The sequence below is a fragment of the Dufourea novaeangliae genome, unplaced genomic scaffold (assembly GCF_001272555.1).
Source record: "Dufourea novaeangliae isolate 0120121106 unplaced genomic scaffold, ASM127255v1 scaffold118, whole genome shotgun sequence".
Lineage (NCBI taxonomy): Eukaryota > Metazoa > Arthropoda > Insecta > Hymenoptera > Halictidae > Dufourea > Dufourea novaeangliae.
Window position 1 is genome coordinate 1,345,854 of NW_015374006.1, and position 20,026 is coordinate 1,365,879.

The 20,026-nt window shown below is 37.5% G+C and overlaps 1 protein-coding gene across 1 annotated transcript; it reads left to right on the forward strand.

Moving 5' to 3' along the window:
- Positions 1 to 1,999: 1,999 nt before the first annotated feature.
- Positions 2,000 to 19,279, forward strand: LOC107188259. Its single transcript, XM_015576523.1, has 6 exons — positions 2,000 to 2,146; positions 8,837 to 9,042; positions 15,232 to 15,364; positions 17,190 to 17,323; positions 17,642 to 17,840; positions 19,063 to 19,279. The coding sequence occupies exons 1-6, from the start codon at positions 2,083 to 2,085 to the stop codon at positions 19,173 to 19,175; spliced, it is 849 nt and encodes a 282-aa protein (XP_015432009.1). The 5' UTR covers positions 2,000 to 2,082; the 3' UTR covers positions 19,176 to 19,279.
- Positions 19,280 to 20,026: the final 747 nt, after the last annotated feature.

The following is a 20,026-nucleotide window of genomic DNA, read 5'->3' on the forward strand; positions in this document are numbered from 1 at the left end:
TGCATACCGAGTAGTTATTACTTTAACTGTCGTTGTTCTCCACTTAGCATCAGAGAGAATCGGTGCTCTCCTTCCGAGAGCATCGACTCTCTGAAACATACTCTCCTTCTGAGAGTATGCCACTCTTTTATTTCTAATAATTGCTGGGTATACAGATAAACGGAGTGATCAATGGAACTTTGGTTCCATTTATCTCTCTTCCATTTATCTTAGTTTATTTAGTTAAGGTAAGTCGATTGTAAAACTAGTACAAGTTCAAGAAAGAAGACATCGATCATCCGCCGTGGGATCTTCATTTTATTTTCAGGTAGACTCAAGAAAGAACACATCCGTCGTGGGAAATCAACATTAAAGCGTCTAAATTTAAATTAGTTTTAAGTTCATTGTGAATCTTTGTAAAAAGGACGGTAGATGAAACTAATGATTCCATCGATGGGATTGGGTTCCATCTAGCTTTCTTTGGGTCTCTACTCGCAGCAACCTCCTCGTGGTGAGACCTGGGCAATAGGTATTATCTTCAGTAAAGTATTGTAAACTGAAGATAATACCGAGCTAATGGCTGCGAACTTAAAATTAATTTCTCTAGTTGTAACAATGAACGTAAGATCGAACATTTTTTGTGAATGTTCTATCTTACAAGAACCTTAAAATATTTTAAGGCTAAATATACGACAAAAAATTTTTGTTAATTATTAGAATACGTGAAACTGAATAATAAGGTGCAAGAAATCACATATATATTCGACTATTTTAATAAATTCATTTCCTTCCTCCATTTCGTACAATTGAAATAAAGGTGTATGAAACTGAAGATTACTTTTCTTCTTTAATTTCTGTTACTCTAGATCAGTAAGGCCGTTTCTGGGTTGTTGGCCGCCCTGGTGTTGGCCCCAATATTCTTTGGCAAAGAATTCTATATGCTATGTTTACGTCTATAACTAGAACATGTATATACATTGTTTTAAACTGTTATCGTGCAAAAAACATTTTTTAATTTTTATTTTCAAGAAGTAAGACGAACATCCTGTAACTGTATGTAGCTACGTCAAACAAGTGAACGGACGATCTGCAGAGAAAGCGCGTGTGTAATTGGAGTTTGTTAATTGATCAGTTCCAGCGAATTTGGGTCTCCTACAGCCCCGAAAGGATCAATAATCGGGCTTGTACTGTACAGTTGGAATTCTACTACAACTACAAAAACGATTTATGGTGTCATCTACGGCACAGAATTCAAGCTTCGAGCCAATCGATATAAATTTCTTGATCCTAGATCGCGCCACCAGTTTTGTCCATAAATGGTATGGCTGTGCCATCTTGTGACAAGAAAGCAGTACTAATTAGCTAGAAGTTTCAACAATTTCCCGTGGATGGCATTACTATACTACTTAACTATCAAAGTGGTGTCATCTGAAATCAAGTAAACGATACTGACTGATTAAAAGCTTAAATGGTGTACCGTAGATGGTATCGTGCGTAGTTTCTCTATTTGTCACTATTAATAAGAACAAACTTAACAAGACTAGACTTCCAAAGACAACAATATTAATTAAAACTTCATAACCAACGTCAGTCAATGCACAGTATCGATTTCAGGAGAATTCATTAAACAATCTGTCGTATATATTTCGCGTTACACAGTCAATCGCGGTAAAAATTTATTATAGACCACTAACAATCACAGAATAAGTGAAAGCTCTCATTATAACTGATGATTTTCCAAGGGATCAAAGTGTGATAAGCAAGAATTAAATTTTCGGTGTATCATAAAGATATCCATTCGATATGAACTAGGATTGTCGTATGAATATTCTTTATTTCATGCCAGAAACATTAGCAAATCCGATTTCGTAGATCGGTCGGGTAAACGAGAAACGCAAGCGAGCCGCCACTCTATGTTCTATGTGCTATGGGTGTCGGTCGAACGATCGAAAAGCTTGGTCAGTTGTAGCGCCGACTCGGCTCGAAGTTGTGTAGTTTAAAGGCACGTCACTGTACAAAATAGAAGCACGTTTTTTTCCGTAATTTACGTAGCGTAGAGGCGGTAACAGTTACGTAGAAACGTCGGGACGAAACCGTACGACAATGTCGCGGCAGCCAGCACACTGGGGAAAAATCGTATTCGTATATATTTTCCAATTATTTTCATGTAAGTCGCACGCAATCGTAAACACCCACCCGGCCAGTTCATTTCCTCCGAGAGTGCTAATAATAACTGATTTTCTTTCTTCCAATTCGCGTTTCACATGTCACGGTTGTTTTTAGACAGTGAAAGTATTCCTTTACAAAGTGCACTCGATCTTGACAAGCTTATCGCCACGGTTTTATTTCCGTACACGAAAGTGTTCCGTTGAAAAAACTTTATACAGGATTTTGAATGAAAGCCATTGCAATGACTGCTGCTTCATTGATAACGCAAAGATGAAAAGGCCTTTCAATGAAATGTACAACGGTATACATTGAACGAAACATACGAAAGTAAAGTGAAAGTAAATGTATTTCAGTCTTTGAAAAGCAAAATTGTGGAAAATTAGTTCGAGGATCTTGTTAAGCATTCTTATTTTCGAATTATTGACCGTTGGGCGAGACTCGTGTGTAATTCGATATATTTACGTTCTTCGCGGGTTTAGAAACAGTTCATTGTGTATCTTCGTACATTTCGTATACTTCCTACCGATATTTATACATTAAAAATTATCTAAACGTATCGTACTATTACAAACCATGTCTGTTATAATTTGCACTGCATTTTTAAGTCTAACGAATTTGTATTTTTACCTATTCACAGTTTCAGGGAAAGTATTAACTTAAAGAACTATTATCTTGAAATCGAGGTAAGCAGGCATTGTTCTGTACACGAAAGAACTCATTGCAGCGGAATTATAAAACAGAAAAGTTTTAAATTAATTTCTATTGAATTGTTCGTATTTTGGACATTGTCCTTTTGTATTAATTTTGAAGATACTAGTTAAGGTAATGCATCACGTAAAACGTGAGCAATTTTTTTATATGTATAATATATTTTAAAAAACTATGAAAACAGCCAATTGATGTATAAAACAGGGATCGATGATCCCTGGATTACTTGCTAAAGATCTAGATCACTCTATCACCGCGCGCCTTTGCAAATATGTTTCAAATTAGGACACACGCACACATAATAACTACAATTAAGAATTTTATTTTTACATTCTGTACACGACTTTATAATTACCAAGAATACCACACAACATAATTGTCTCTACGTATTATACACTTTTTCTTTGTCAATTTATGTTTTAATAAACCACGTTTTTTCTACTCTCCCATTTCCCAACATATTTTATTTCTCACAGATATCCAACATGTCCTGAATCAACAATATCATTTTGACATTTAACCACTTACCGTTTCTTTTCGTTCTCATTTAAATCGTATATGTCACTCCAATAACTTCAAATGAAAACCCGATAAGGACAGGAAGCCCCTAACCTTTATCAATCTACATCTCTATAAACCGTATATTTCTCGATCGAACTCTTCCTAAATTACAAGAATAACAAAATCACTTTATCATTCGATTTCTTTGCACTCATATATTCCTTTTTTTTCATGCAAACCGTATACGATATTCCAATGGATTTCGATTCAGAACCAATTCGGACCGGAAGCACCTAACCTTCATTCAATCTACATTTCTATAAACCGTATATTTCTGAATTCAACTCTTCCTACATTCCAACAAAAACAACAACAAAAATAAAACCAAATTACTTCGTTTTTCTTACTCCGTATTTTTTCTTTTTTTAATGCAAACCGTATACCCCAGTGATTGTAATGTAAAACCAATTCAGACTGTGTGTACAGAGAAGGTACACACAATTCACGTTGGGGCTACTTCTTGATTCTACAGTTTCGGTTCCACGATTTCGTTGTTCCTCCAACACCATGGTCTTTGGAAAACGTCTTGAAAAGACTTCCCTCCCTCCCCCCAACTGAACGGTCGTCTCTGCGCGCGTGTCGGTAACACGCGCTTTCATGTGATCGATACAGTAACACCTCCCAGCAACAGGGTACTGCCACAAGTAGTTACGGCCGAGCCGAAACCTCTCCATTCTTCCCGTTTACGGTTTCATTAGCCAGACCCCGACGGATTTTTGACGGCGCCCTTACGAAACGACTATCGTTGGACACACACACACACACACACACATACACACACACTCATGGGGTTTAACCGGACGCGCGCTCTCTCGCCTCGAATCGAATTAACACGGAGGCCTGACACGGAACCGTTGATCGTCCTAGACGACCTAGTTTCCAGCCCCAGGAATCCTCGATTTAATAGACGCTTCCACCCCACACCCCGTTCGACGCGTCCATGTTACACGCGTAAAAATTCTGAGCAGTTATAAACGATTTCAACGTTACATCGCTGGATCGCACGATTGTTCGATGTTATTGAACAATTTTTCTTTTTAGGTTCGGTTCTGTCTCCAGTGGCGGCCATATTTCTTTTTTAGGACCGACTATTCACGCGGAAATTGTGTATTGATTATATCTTGGGTGAAATTTTGTGGATTTCATAATGTGTACTTTGTTACATTGGGAATATCGATGAAAAATTTTCTTTTGGTAGATTTGGTAGTGGATAACCGTTATTTTCTGTCTTTTTTTAAGGCTGAGTATGAATATGAAGTTAAGGTTATATCACAGCCTTTAATGCAGGGCGTTTAAAAAATAGTTGAACAGATCGGGTACAGAAGCTTTTTGAAAATACGAGGGGAACTAGTGCCTGCAACAAGCACGAAAGTTTCGCTTAAAGTTGCGAGAAGTTTCAGCCCAGTAATTATAATACGGTAATAAATGCTTGGAACGCGGGAAACTTTAGCAAAAAGTTCGCTTCAACATGCGAATAATACAACCTACAAGACCATTCGGTTCTCGTCCATAAAATATTCAATGAATATACCAGCTATATTTGCCTTCGTTATAAAATTCTTCTTACTTCCAGGACGATATTATTATGCTTACATCTTTAATGCCTGACTACATATGAGACCTGACTACTTGCTCCTTTGTAATTTCCCCTGTTTATTATTAGAACTTTCATTTTTTTCCAAAGGGTACATTACATCTTCTTACATCTAGACATTAATCAATTTTGAACTGAACAAACGACGAAATCATTGATACACACCACTTAATCTTCTAGGATAACTGCATGTATGATTTTCCACTGCACAGCATGTGATTTAAGAAAAATTTAATTCGCATGATCTTTCTTAAATTATTACGAATTATTGTAGGACCGTACAATAAATTTAGTATATTTGTCATTATTAAAAATAAAGTGAATATACAATATAAATGATAAACAGGCAAAGATTAAGCGTCGAAAAAATGTTCCTGGATTAATTTTGTACTTTGTTGTTGACGTTTCCGACGCGAATCAATTGATGGCAAAGCAACTTATATTTAACTAAAATAATATAGATCCTCACGAACGTTGCAGGCCGACACGTAAATGTTGATCGTCCTAGGCGACCCAGTTTCCCTCCTAGAATTCGTCCAATTAATAGGCGCTAACGCACCAGTTCGCGTCGGTGTATACTCAATAATTACAGTGGAATTAGTCGAGCATTTAATCTCAATATGATAGCGCGGAATAATCATGGTCGTATATAATAATCGTGTATGATAAATCCCGCCGAACTGTGAATCGTACGGTTTTAAAGGAAAAATAGAAAAGAAAATTTCAGAAACATATTTAAAATGTACAGAGTGGTCGACGACTGGTGGTACAACCGGAAAGGAGGTAATTCTAGATAAAATAATAAATCAAATCTGTAGAATAAATTTTGTTCATTTGAGACACCGTTTTTGAGAAAATCGACTTTGAATGTCTGTTAGCTACGCGTGCAATTTAAAACTGCGTCTACACTTTATAACAAAGGAGTGTTATATGTATAACAAATTGCTATAGAACTATGCTATACAATATATTTTTATAACTTGTTACAATTACAGTTAATTTGCCCATTTCTATCGGAAATTTTTCAATTCTGAAATTTTGCCGTAATATTAACGGCGTTAGTGGTTGGTATAAATTACGTAAAAAAATGTTATCCCACCGACTGAACTCATAATGCAATAACAAACGTTCGAAACGCGACGGGATTATTCATCCCCCTCTGTTCTCATTTCACACGATGATCTACACGGATCGTATGAAACACGATATCTCTATTCTGATTTTTATTAAACTGACAGATACGGCACAATGAATGAAAAATAAATTGGATTTTGTATTCATTCTTGCTTTCGCATTGATTTCGCCGTATTTCATTCAAACGTTTCTGTTTTTCTCGTTTATTGCATCGGTTAATATGCTTGTCCGACCATTCACAAACCTCTTCTCCTTATTTGAGAAATCTCAAATTATTCTGTTCCTTCTTAAGAATCATCATCTGGGAATTATTGTACATATTAGAAACTTAAATAGTATATAATTTGTCAGATCTTAACAAAGGCCTCCTGTATCCATTTGAATACATTTTTCACAACCGGATACGTCGTTTGAAATGCACAAGCAATCGTTCAAGCTAAACTTATGTCGGCCTAATTAAGCTTCACATGATAATATAAACGTGAATGGGAATACTCTTGTGAAACATATCGAATTTTCATAACATTGAATTTCATAACATACACTTTCAAAGTTTCCATTTATATGTGTAATCAACTTTTTATTCTTCTTGTTCTATGTCATCTGTCTGGCAGGAGACGCCCCAATTCTACTTGCTGAATAAAAGAACCACTACAGATCAGTGTTCGTCTGACAATGCACCGATCTATTCTACTTACATGTCCCAGTTCTACACGCGTTCCAATTTTATTTTACCTGTTCGGATTGACGATGCAAATGTTTTATCTTAACACGTTATCGCTCTAATTCATCGAATTACTTTCGATATTTTCATGAATTTCATGGAATATGTGGAATGTATTTAACCCTTTAACGCCCAAACACCTCTTTCAGGAACATTTCAAACCTATTCTTCCCCCTCGATTAACTTCTTCTCGGGTTGTACCACCATTTTAAAAATACTCTGTAGATACAGGTAGAAAGTATGGTCATAAAATAAACCGTCCGTACTCATAAAGTGTCTTAATTAATTGAATCCGCAGACACGTTTGAATTAAAATGATCGTAAAAGATTCCCACCACGATGTGTATTATTCAACGACGTTAACGATCTCGTAGCGTCGACCGACCAAGCTTATCTCGAGCGTGCAATTAATTAACAATTTTACAAGCGACGAAGGTTCCGCGAAATGACAAAACTAACGTTCACGACCTGACAATGTGAATTTCGCGGCGGTGTTTCCAAAACGGGTCGTAGTGACGATTACTTTCGCTGTTTAATCGCCTTCGCGCGACACGACCGGACCACAGGTCAGAAATTAATTATTACCTTACGTTCCAACATCGTTTGATCGACTAACTAGTCGTCTCTTATGCTTCATACGTCATACATGTCGCTGTTATCATCCATTCCGGTTTTCACGATGAAATTTCAACTTTTTTCCTCTATCCCGATGGAGGCTTTACCGAAACAATTTTTGTTGTTGAATTCGTGGTTTTTCTATGGAACAGAATACACCGACCATTCGAGCGAAATTTACAATTTCACATCGAAAACGGGATATGTGAACAGACACCAATTTGGGAATTCGTAAAAATCTTCTCGATGCTCGGTGTATCAATGCGTCGTTGTGTTTTTTTTCTGTTTTGTTATTTACCAAGGTACACTATGCTTTTTGAGTCTTAATAGTGGATTCATACATATGGAGAAATATGCAATGGAAACGGTATAGTTCGTTGTATTGAGTTATTTGACAATCAAACATTTCTGTGGGCCGCCATGTTGTATGAGAAAGCGGCGGAGAGGTTTACTACTTCGCGGGAAATTTGAATAAGTAAGAAGTGCAGGGGCCGACCTCGGTGAACCGGCGAATAACGAAAAGAAAATTTCATCTCGGAATACTCGAAGCCTTGGAAAAAGTACCGCTGTTACCTCTAATATCGTGGATGGTGTCGTACTTTCGAAAACGTATAAACATAAAAAATACTAAATTGCGAGCATGTGGGAATAATCGTGGTGTTGGCATAAATTATCGAGCCAATAAATAATTATTGGGTAATTCCGAAAATTTTTATACGTTTGTAACTTGAATATTTAAATTTCTTCTGGAAAAAAGAAATATCGAACAAAAATCTAAATACATTTTCAGAGAGATCGAAGGACCTCTTTTAATACTAATGGAAAGTAAACAACGTGAGGTACCGTTGATGGACACAGATACAAACGAATCGATTCCTCTCGCAAAAATAAATCGAAATTAGAGAATTGGTTTTTGTTCGTTCCAAGCATGATTTTTGACATAAATAAACAGCTTCGGATATTTTTATATTTTTCGAAACCAAGACTTTGATTAAAGAGAAAAGGAACTTCATCTCACGGTTATCGATTTATTTTCCCGCCCGGAGGGAATCAGATCGCGTACTCGAATCGAATAAATAAACTATTAATTCTCTTCTGACCTCCAGAGGATTCTATCAAGACGATTTACATTTTTCAAATTTTACCGCTAAAGCATTCGATTGGTGCTTGACCTTATGAATTTTATTCATTTTTTCCTTTTATTGTTTCGCGAAGGTACACCATTTTGGAAATTCAGAACATGGCCCAATCGATTCCCGTAAATTTGAACAATCGAGAAATCGCGGAATCAAGTGAAATATTGACAAATCAAGTGATATATATATATATATATCGTTATCGCTGATTTCCAGATGCAACTTCCACGGTGCATGTGCAACTGATCGCGCCGTACTACGCGACGTACGGAAGCACCGTCGTTCTGCACTGCAACCACAGTGTCCCGGACGCTTTCTTGCATAAAGTGGAATTCATGAAAGACGACAAGAAGATACTGCAGTACATAAAGGATAGGAAACCGCCGTTCGTCGAATGGCGGGTGGATGGCGCGAATATGGAGGTGAGTCCCGTGCAATTAACGCACACAATCACTACCCACCCCCTCCGGCTTTAATTGTCTGCCTTTTCAAACGATCGTCGCTTTGGGCTCTGTCGCGCTTTACCCGAGCGCCTCATTTTCGGATAAATATGTTGTAACTGTCGCCGTAATACCGCACAATGGTCCAGAATTAAAATTTTACTGTATGTAAATTTAATGTATATTTTCGTCTCTCGAGCCAATGACTTGTTGGAACGTAGAATTTCTAGTTCGTCCACGATCCGTTGTACACGAAAAAGTTACTTAATTTATCGATCCATTCGTGTTCGTTGATCGTCGCGTGGTTGAATCACGTGCCGCTTGAATCACGTCCGTACATCATACTTTAAGCGAAAGTTTTTACGACGTGTCGAAATGTATAATACCCGTGGAGCTCGTTTCTGTTCGTGTACACACATTTCGCTATGCAGCCTACGCGTTTCTATATTACAGGACGCGCGATCACCTTTGTTTTTATTCTTTTCCAATAGTGTAAAGCACCGGAACGAGTGCGCGGTGTCATTTAAATCCGCTTTACTATCAATTTAAACGTCGGACCGATTGTTATTCGAGGTTATTTTTTTTATTAACGAGACGTTTTACAGGCCGTTTTACGTTATCTATAGTGTTTCTCGTTTCTACCGCGTGTTAACTTAATTTGTATATAATTTAATAGTGTAACTTTTGACTAGCAATCTATACTATTGAAATTTATAAATACTTTCGACGTTGATTTTCTTTTGTTTAAAATTTCATCACTCTGCATTTTCTGAACGATCAAAATGAAAATAACGTATTGCAATTTTTCCGTTTAATGTGTCTGACCATGTATCTCCATATTCCACTTAAGGGAGTACAGGTCTGATTAGACAAGCAAAATCAATGGCTTTTTCTGTGTTGAATTGCTTCGATACTAAATAATAAGGACCCAAAATGAATTTATTCAGTACACGAATGATATTCCGCTGTTTTTTTTATTTTTAGACCGGGCTGTATCGTATATACATATTTCTGTGGTATTCCACATATTCCAGGAGGTCACTTAAAACGTTGACTATATAAATTTGATGGTTATCTTTTCCCAAGCTCCTGATGTTTGTATAAATCTTTAAAAATGAAGCTATGATCATGGGCCGTCACTCCTGATTTCGAGCCGAATTGCAGAAATACAGCTCTAACCGAAATTAATATTTTAGAAAAGTTCGATAGCCGTTCGTGCGCTTCGAATTTAAACGATCCGGGCGAATTGCAGGCTGCCGCTTTGAAAGTTCAATCTGTTTGAGTAATACAAGGTGATTAAACTTTAATTTGCAGCCAGTTTCGCTTTTAACCGAAGAGGGGTTAGCGTTCGGCACCAGCGCGAGAAATGTTCGTTCGGAACGGTGAAATCTTTTCACGCGAAAACGCGATTTTGTCGAAAGATACACAACGGTCAATTTATAATCGTTCAATCTCCTAACCCATCGGATCGTTAAACAAATTTATTCCGCTCTTTCGATTATAATAAAATTTACAACTTCTCAGTTTATGGTCGTTCGTGTTATTAAAAGATTGAATACTATAACAGAGCGTTATCCCGGAAGATCGGTAGCTTTAAAATACAATAAATCCTCGATGAGCGTTCCAAACGGATAATATTTCTTGCAGCCGCATGTGGCCATTAGTTTATGAAATATTTAATGTGCCGAGGAGCCTTCAAACACTCAGAAAGAATTTACTGTACTAGCGTTAAGCATTTTAGATACCGTGCAATTTTTGCGTGGAAATCCGGGATTTATTAATATTATTTTTCTTAGAAACGATTCATTTTACTATTGTGCTTGTCTAGAAAGTGATTATCCTTTGTCCCGTTTGATCACTTATTCATTTATTCCACTTGGCTGGCCATTTATCGACACTTCTACGCCTGTCTGGACGGACAATACCCTATTCTACTACCTAACAAGGCATTCGAGTACTCCACTCATCTAAATAATCGGTTTGCTTCACAGTTTGCCTCATATCTGACGAGTCATCGTCCTGTTCCACTTGATTTACAAAATGAATTTCTCCTGTTCCACTTTGCATAAATATCCGTACTGTTCTGTTGCACCTTTCTTTCCCAGTATATTGTTTCCAATCTACTTATCTGATCAGTCATTGTCACATTCTACTTGTTCGTGTGGTCAATAGCCACCATACTCTGTTCGTGTGACTAGCTACGAATTCTATTCCACTTATCCCGCCGTCTATTGTCCCGCTTCACTTATCTGTCGAGGTATCTGCCCATTTTACCTGTCTAACCAGTCACGCATTTGCTCTACTAGTTGCTCACTCTGCCTTCACAATTTTTTTACTTCGATAGCGGATTTTTTCACTTAGCGGATTTTTCTATAATTGTCTGGCCAGTAACATACATGTTCTACTGCTTTAGAGAATGCTTCTATCCCTATCAGTCATAAATTATTTAAAATTAACGAAACTTGCGTCCCCATTCGACTAGCCTGAAAAATCACCTATCTACACTCCTCGTCTGATGAATTCCCAACTAATTCTACTCGTCTGCCTAATCACCGACCCACTTTACTCATGTCTGACTTGTCACCCACTCATTCTATTGTACGCATCTGCCCAATACAAACAAACGCCCATTCTGCTCGACCGACTTATGTAAACCTTGCCCAAGTTGCCTGACTATGTCGTGTTTACTCTACTTCCTGGGGCTCCATGCGTGTGCTTTACACACCGCAATCGATCGAAATAAAGCGAATGGTGTTTCTGTTCTCTGGAAAATTCGCATAACCGAATATAACAGTATTCGAGTGTTTTCGTGTGTAACGTAAATTCACCACCATGACGTAGAAGCAGAACGGGGAAAATAAAAGGAAATGACAACCAGGCTGGTGAATACGGATCGTGTATCCGACACGCGTTCCCGGCCGCGACGTAGGTTCCGTGCATCGCACGATTTACCTTGGGCGTTACTACAAGCTGCATTGTGCCCGAAACGTCACGAGTAACCCAGAAAAACTGACGCATACACTTTATCGTCCCGCTAAACGCGTTAGTTTCCGTTTACCCGTGTTCACTGCGACACACACATACGTCCAATGACTACAATACGGTCCCGTGAACGTTACGGTTCACGTCTGAACGAAACGAACGACCGCGAGGATGAAGAGCGAACAATTATTAAAATTACCTCGTTTGCACCTAATGAATACCAGTATTAATTTTATTTTAGATCAATTTCATTTCAATTTCTGTTCACCTTGATTAATAAATGGTGGCTAACGATGAGATGTAGACCCCTCGAGCGCTATTGTTATTAATACTTTTTGTAACTACTGTCTGGAGCATTGAAATTTAATTATCGTACGGATTGTTTTGAACATGAATTACGGCTACTTCCACTGTGTTCCATTTAACTCATCCACCTGAGAATGGATATTTTTATCAGCATTAATTCTAAAATATTCCTCTCCGTTTTTTTCCAATTTAAGTGAGATAATAAATTGAAGCTGTGGGATATATTTCAAGCGAACATTGCAGTCGTCTAAATAATATTATCGTCTATCATTTATGCAAAAGATACTTTCTCGACGTGTACATTCATTACTTACAATAATAAACAGTTTGACAGTCGTGATATAAATTGCCATTGTATTTTGATTATATTCATCACTTCGATTACTGCTTCCACCGCTATTCTGCGGTATATTCTGATCAGACGATCCATATGAATACTATAAACAACACATATAAAATATCCCTCTTTTTCCATTTCGACAAACTGAAGTCATTTAAATAATACACGTCAAAGGGCTTTTTCGATTTATCGAGTAACATTATTTTTGAAACATATTTTAAACATTCGTGCACTCTAAATTTAACTAAAATTCGTCTAATATAAAAATATCAAAAGAATCAATCTGCAATATCGTAAGATTTACGCGATCAACAACAATATTAAATCACAAAAAATGTACTCGCTATATATTATGTAACTATTATTATGCTATATATTATGTATCTTTACTTATTTTACTATGTTCTTGTTCAACGCACGAGAAACGGTCATCCATTTCCTCGACGTTATCCAGTCGTACTTCACGATACCATGGCATTAGCTTCATCTTCTACTCCTAGAAATTGCAATCTCGTATATTCAGCCAGCGCCAAGGTACCGTGAAGATATTGCAAACAGAATCCATTTTATATCATGATGTGCGTTAAACCGCGTCGTTATCTAATATCATATCGCGGAGTATGTACATACATGCTGCAGGTCACACATACGACAATTTAAAACATTTTTCCGCATCAAGATCGCATGCGCAACGATCTTCCGACATCTAAATCGAAGACACGACAAACTCGTTTGTAATATTTATAACAGTCACATTTTTAGCAGATATTAAATTCAATAAATATGCATCAACATAATTTTCAAATTTTTGAAGAAATGAAAAAATTTTAAAACCCCGTTAAAATCAAATTCGGACAGTTTGGTTCCCTTGTGAGAAAAACGGCGAATACCCCGTGGGTGGGTAATGTAAATGGCGGACCTTGTAAATTTTGAGTCAGAATTTCAGAGAATTCGGGTGAATTCTTTTTGCAACAATACCTTCGAGAAATCGTGATAACAGAGAAGTCGATTTTTTGAAAGGTCTAAAATATCCCTTAACTGTAAGGGATGATTGAGGAAACGACAAAGTCTCTCGATTCGCAAAAATAGAAATATCCATTCGATATATAGGATGTGTCACGAACCGCGTGGCCGGTTTTTATTATTAACGTTGCATGTATACCGGTGCACGTACTCAAACAACTTATTGGTCATGCCACGATATTGTTTGCCGTTATTATGCCCGGATATACGTTAGTGCTGTACGCAGTTTCAATTTCCTCGGATGCACTCGGTGGTCCCTCTCGTGTTTCAGCGGTCTGATCTAAAAACGGCGGGATATATCATCCGTAAATTGCGGAAGTTTATGCAAATTCACAATTTTCGCGATACTAATATATAAAAATTATGAATTCTGAATTCCACACCAGAAACCTTAACACGTTAATAATAACACATAAATGGTAGGAAATTATTGCAATTTTCCGTTTCAAGGAACGATATAAATGCAAAAACATCCGCCGTGTAATCATCGGTTATCCCTCTTCAACAGAAACAGTCGTACAGAGTTTAATTAAATTAATGATAACTTTCAGTGTGGGAGTCAAAGGTCACTTTAAGGTCATGCCATGATAATATCTATCAACGTCATTTACAAGTGCGTAAAGGAAAAAATATTGCTCTCATATGGAAAGAAATTCAGTGACCTTGAAAAATACGAGACAAAAATGACCTTGGGCAAAAAATATTCTTCACAGCATATTCGTCCTTCGATATCATTCAAATTGCAATATGAAACACGTTTTCAGTATTATCGCAATCGATGGAGATATTTAAACAGTATATCTACATTCAGACGAGACACCCAGTATTATTCTCCAAGCATATTAATAAGTACATATACAACATGTAACAAATGAATTATTAATACGTAATATTGGTACTACACAAATTAATTATTAATACGTAATATTGGTACTGCACAAATTAATTATTGATACATAATATTGATACTACACAAATTAATTATAAATACGTAGTTTCGAGGCGAACCGACAGGATAACACCGCACCGCCTAAAACCGACATTTACTTCATCCCAGTCCGCTGTATCCCACTAACCTAATAAATTGATTGATACACCCCGAACCTGGTCCTATCTAACCGATCAGTCGAAAGAGGATGCAACGCTTTAAACCCCCTTTTTCACCCCCCGACACCCATGGCCAACATTCCGTTGAAGGAGGAGGCAAACGGTTTTCCCTCCTTTTGGTCTGACGCCTACGCGGCGGTGATCTCATGTACCAGTCGTTTGATCCATTTTCGAGGGGATCGATACGTCCCATTCGAGGCATGCTTTCCACGCGAACGGCAATAATAAAGCTGTTGTTGTCGGAGTGGGCGGAACAATGGCGGAGGGGTCTGAAAGAGCGGGCACTGGGGGCATACAATCGAGCGTTGTTCAAGGGGTCTTAGGTAACAGCGCGTTAACACGATCGAACTCCTCGAAACGATGAACACACACACACACACACACACACACATAAAGAGACAATCTGTTTACAGTACTTGGAAAACGGCACGACAATCAAACTAAAGGACGTACGCTTCGAGACGTCCGGTTCGTATTCCTGTCAGGTCTCGATGACGACTCCTATTTATACCGAGGCTTCCGAACCCGTTCAAATGAAAGTTATAGGTAAGTAAAGTGGGACAGCCACGAGCGTTCTCCACGATATTGTATAATCGTTTTACGTAAAAGGTCGCTGCAAATGTTTTATTTACCCGGACCGTTCAATCTCGTAACCGAAGGATGGAACTTTTGCACTGGTTGTGTAGGTTAGAGTCGATTCGCGTTTGCGCTTGCGCTGTTGGGGCGATAGGGGACCTCTCTTAACTGAGCCACGACTTTCTATTGGTTACTTAACCCGAAAGATGGGCAAATTCGTTATCTAGATGCAGATAACGAATTAAAGATTCGATTTCTTCTTGAATGTGAGTGGCAAACAATTATTTAATCTTATTAAACTCTTCAGGGACAAATAGCCAAGATTCTTTTTCAACTGTATCTATTTAAAATATATTTATGAACATTAATGACAATCAATTGGTTATCCTATTTTTGTATTACGGAATTTCCGAGTAAGTGTTTATTCGCAACAATATTCATTGTGTCTTTGGAATCATGCTTGAATGAAAGATAAATTAAACGCACACATTCAGGGTGAGTCGATAAGAACTACTATCTGAAATAACTCGTTACCTATTGGTTGTATCAAAAAATGTGTTGATAAATTATGTAGCATTTTAAGGAACGCATCGGGTGTTTTGTGTTTTTCAGGGTCAATGCATTTTTCATTGTACAAATAAAAAAATGTTTTTAACTGGTATTCAAATGTGCTCATCGTATAGATTGTACAAAATCGCGAATAAAAAAGATTTACTTTTGTTTTAATCGATTCCCACGCGAAAGAGCCGAACAATAAAGCCCTCTCTATCTTCTTTCGTTAATCAATCAATTAATTATGCAATCGTTCCCGGCGTGCTGTGAAACAAAATCGTGATAAAACACGTCTTTGCAATTATAATACGGCATTCAGGCGTGAAAATGTCGTGTGATTGTGTGCCAGTATAAAGTATAAACTGCCGCGATTGCATAAATCAGTTAAGTACGTACACCTGGACACGCGAGATGAAGGAATTTTCAAACGAAATTCATGGGTGAAAAAAGTACGTTACCTACAGTAATCTTAAGACTGCTTATCACTTATTATAGAATATAATTATAATTACAGCGGTATGTAGAATTTCTATGGTTCCTAGTGCATCTGTTCATTTCTCGAAATAATAATCAGTAACAAAAAATATAATATTCGAAGGCACTAGAGGTTCGATTATTTAAATGAGATGTTGGGTGCATATCGCAAGTCTATCTTCTCGATTTACGAAATGTTACATCTAATACTGTTGTTCAAATTACGAACCCTGTAATCACTTTAATTAATTTATCCATCGTGTTGTTGCGCACGAAATGCCAGATTTCATACTGATACGGTCGTTCACAGTATCTCGAATGAAATTCATTAACTATAAATGCACTGGTTTTAGGTTGAATTAAATTACTTGTATTTTATCGTTCACGAGGTATCATTTGTTACGGCAATAAAAATTGATTTAAGATTATTTTAAATCAACGGTGGAAGCTTGAAATTAGGAAGTCAATTTATTAAATTTAAAATCAAGCTCGAGGAAATAATGTAAGAAATTTGTTCCACGTTCGAATACACATTTATCTGTGAAATTACACGGTTATTAGCATTCATTTGAGATGAACAATTTAATATAATATAATATGAAATTTTATTAAATGATCCATCCGTATTGTGCGCAACAACTCGGGTCTTTCTTCCTTCGATATTAAGAATGCTATATTCGTTCCGGCTTCGTACAATGAAAAAAGTCTTCTTGCCTTGGTTTTCAAAACGTACAATTTTATTCTAATCAAGTATTCTGAAATTGTACAGTACCACAGACTGAAAATCCGAAGATCACGTTCAAGAAAAGCATGTACGTGGTCGGCGAAAGTTTAGAGGCGAACTGCACCTCATCGGCCGCGCATCCAGTTCCTCACTTGACATGGTACATAAACGACAAGGAGGTAAATATGACCAACTATTTATCACTAACTCCAATTTATTAAATTCACTCTTTTGAATAAAAATTCGCTCTTCCACGGTATTATAAAATAGTAAGAATGAAAGATTATATAAATTCTATAATCACATTTAATATAGAAAGGATAAAGCTCATACCTTCTTGAACTTCAAGAACGCAGGAATTTATTAGAAATATGATTCTATTAAATTTAGATAGTTAAAGAAACTGTTAGATGTGGGACAGACCGAGCATCATATTAGAAACCTCACTGAAGAGTCTATTTTGACGGTATTCTAACGCCTCGTGTATCTGTTATTAGGTAGATATCACTTTGGTCAATCATTATCCGCATACGCGTCAGAAGGACCAACTGATGTCCGCTACTGCGAAATTAATGATAGAGGTATCCGCGTTGCATGCTGGGGAAAACGGATATTTGGAGATCAGCTGTTATTCCACCATCCCAGGGTACCCAATAAACGAGCAGTATGCTGACGTCAGAAAGGAAACGGTCTCGGGTAATTATACAACCTTGGTTTTTTCAAGAATTTCTTCACGACAAAGTACCTTTTACTCGATAAAAACAAATAATTTTTTTTCTTGTTAATATCAATAATAATCTTCACGGTCTCAAGAAATCATTTGAACCCACATTATCATTATATGACGCTCACGAATCAGTTTAAATCCTTGTTGTTCCAACGTAAACACATTGTAGGTACACTGATCCTCAAAGATCATCGATCTTAAGATGAATATTAACTTGTTTACAATATTTACAAATCGCCGGTAAGAAAAATAAAATCAACGATCGTGTTTACAACGGGCGAACCTGTGCGATCTAGAAATGCATCGACCAAAAAAATTATTATTACTACCGACTAAAAAATAAAAAATTAAAAAATCCTAATAAATGGAATACGTGGCTTCGAAACACATACGAGTTCGCTAATTAATTCCTTTTGGGAGCTTGCCGCGGCGCTGAAAAAGAAGTTTCGCAATTAGGAACGGGAATTCGCGCGCGATTCGTTCGCAAGCTAATCTCATATTCACGGATCTTCGTCAAAATATCGCACCCGAGTCGACACTGTACCACCGCGATGCAATTGTTCCCGATGAATTCGGAATTCCGAAGCTGCTAAACGTTTCCATAAAGGAAATCGATGTATCCTCTACACAGAGTTCGATTCGTTAATCAATTAACAATAACTTGTAGCTTGCACAGGTTCGTGCCAGAAAACAGTGTTGATAATTTTCGACCCACGGTATCGCGTACACTAGTGCTGTTCGCCTATTGCCGGTACGAACAAACACAAAATCAGCGGGGCAGTAAGCCACGCCCCTCCGGGCAACGGGGCGTGTCGTATATCAATGTTACAGTCAATTCCCGTCTTAACCCGTTCACTGCATCTTTTTGATATCTTATTCAAAAACCAAACGTCACTTTAAGACTATTTAAAACATCTAAAATATTTTTTTTTATACACAATGTGTGTGCTCACGATAAATAACGGCACTAGTAGTCACAGTTAACGCCGTTTTTCTAATGTCTGGATGTCATTTAAAGTACTTTCGTACTGCCGATCGGCAAAAAATGTTCCAGATATTATCACTAAAGTAATAAAGTAAACGTCCACTATAGTATACAAATGCGGTTAGCGGATTAAGAAGAACTATATTTCGCGCATATGAAATAAGAAGTAAAACAAAAAGAAAACAATATGTTCTCGGTTGTTCCAGTGCAAATTATACCCGCGCCGATCGTCGTGACCTCATCGCAGTCTATCGCGCGAGGGTGGCCCATGACTGCGTTACTGTGCATACTATGCGCGATGCACAAAATCATTCCTTAATAAAAGTCAATTGCATTAGGATAATTAACGAAAGAAATAAAGAAAACAAAAAGAAGGAACGAGAGAACAAAAATAAATTATGTAATATACGTAACGTGAAGAGACAAGCGGTGAAGAAGGAACAATTTCGTGGGATGATTGGGGGATGGGAAGGGGAGGGGGGGAAACGCGGCTTCTTCGTGCAAAACTATTTTCGATTGTCGCTTGTATCGATCGTTATCTATTTCGCGGAACGTAATCCCGGGGAGGACTCTCGGGGTTTTTCGGAGGGGGAGGACGGATCCGCGGACGGAACGCGGCCACGACGAAAAAAAAGCAAAAAAAAAAAGAAATAAAATAGAGGGAAGGGGTGGGCGAAAGAAGAAGACACACCGACGAACGAGAGAATTTTTAGCGAATTATTAGTGTTTCGTCGGTGAAACGGACGAAAATTTGTACATCTCTAATCTCCCCACTTGTTTTGTTTTTCTTCTTTGTTTTCCTGTTCGTAGAACTCCGAAGATATAGGTACACGGGCGCATTTTCCGATCGATCCTCCCGTCGACAGTGAAGATTGAATGAACGCGTTTCAAACGATGTTTGCTGATTTCATTGTCATTCAATCAAAAATTTTTCCCCCCCTTGTTCAGATCGTTTCACCACACACGTTCGAAGTTGTTCGGGTAGAATAATTCTGTTCTATTGTTTTCTTTTTTATAAGAATTTATCGTATCACTAGAAACAGATACGAAGTACATACAGTAAATCTTCGATTAATGCTCGAAACTCGGAACTGTTGTGGAACAGTTATCGTAGAGGGACACTGTAGTGAATCCTCGATGTGCGTTCGAAGGCTCCTCAGGACTTAGCAT

Coding starts and splice junctions, on each gene's coding strand:
- LOC107188259 (XM_015576523.1), top strand. CDS start 2,083: ATGTCGCGGCAGCCAGCACACTGGGGAAAAATCGTATTCGTATATATT. Junction 9,043..15,231: donor TGGATGGCGCGAATATGGAG/GTGAGTCCCGTG, acceptor ATCTGTTTACAG/TACTTGGAAAACGGCACGAC. Junction 17,841..19,062: donor CAGAAAGGAAACGGTCTCGG/GTAATTATACAA, acceptor CGGTTGTTCCAG/TGCAAATTATACCCGCGCCG.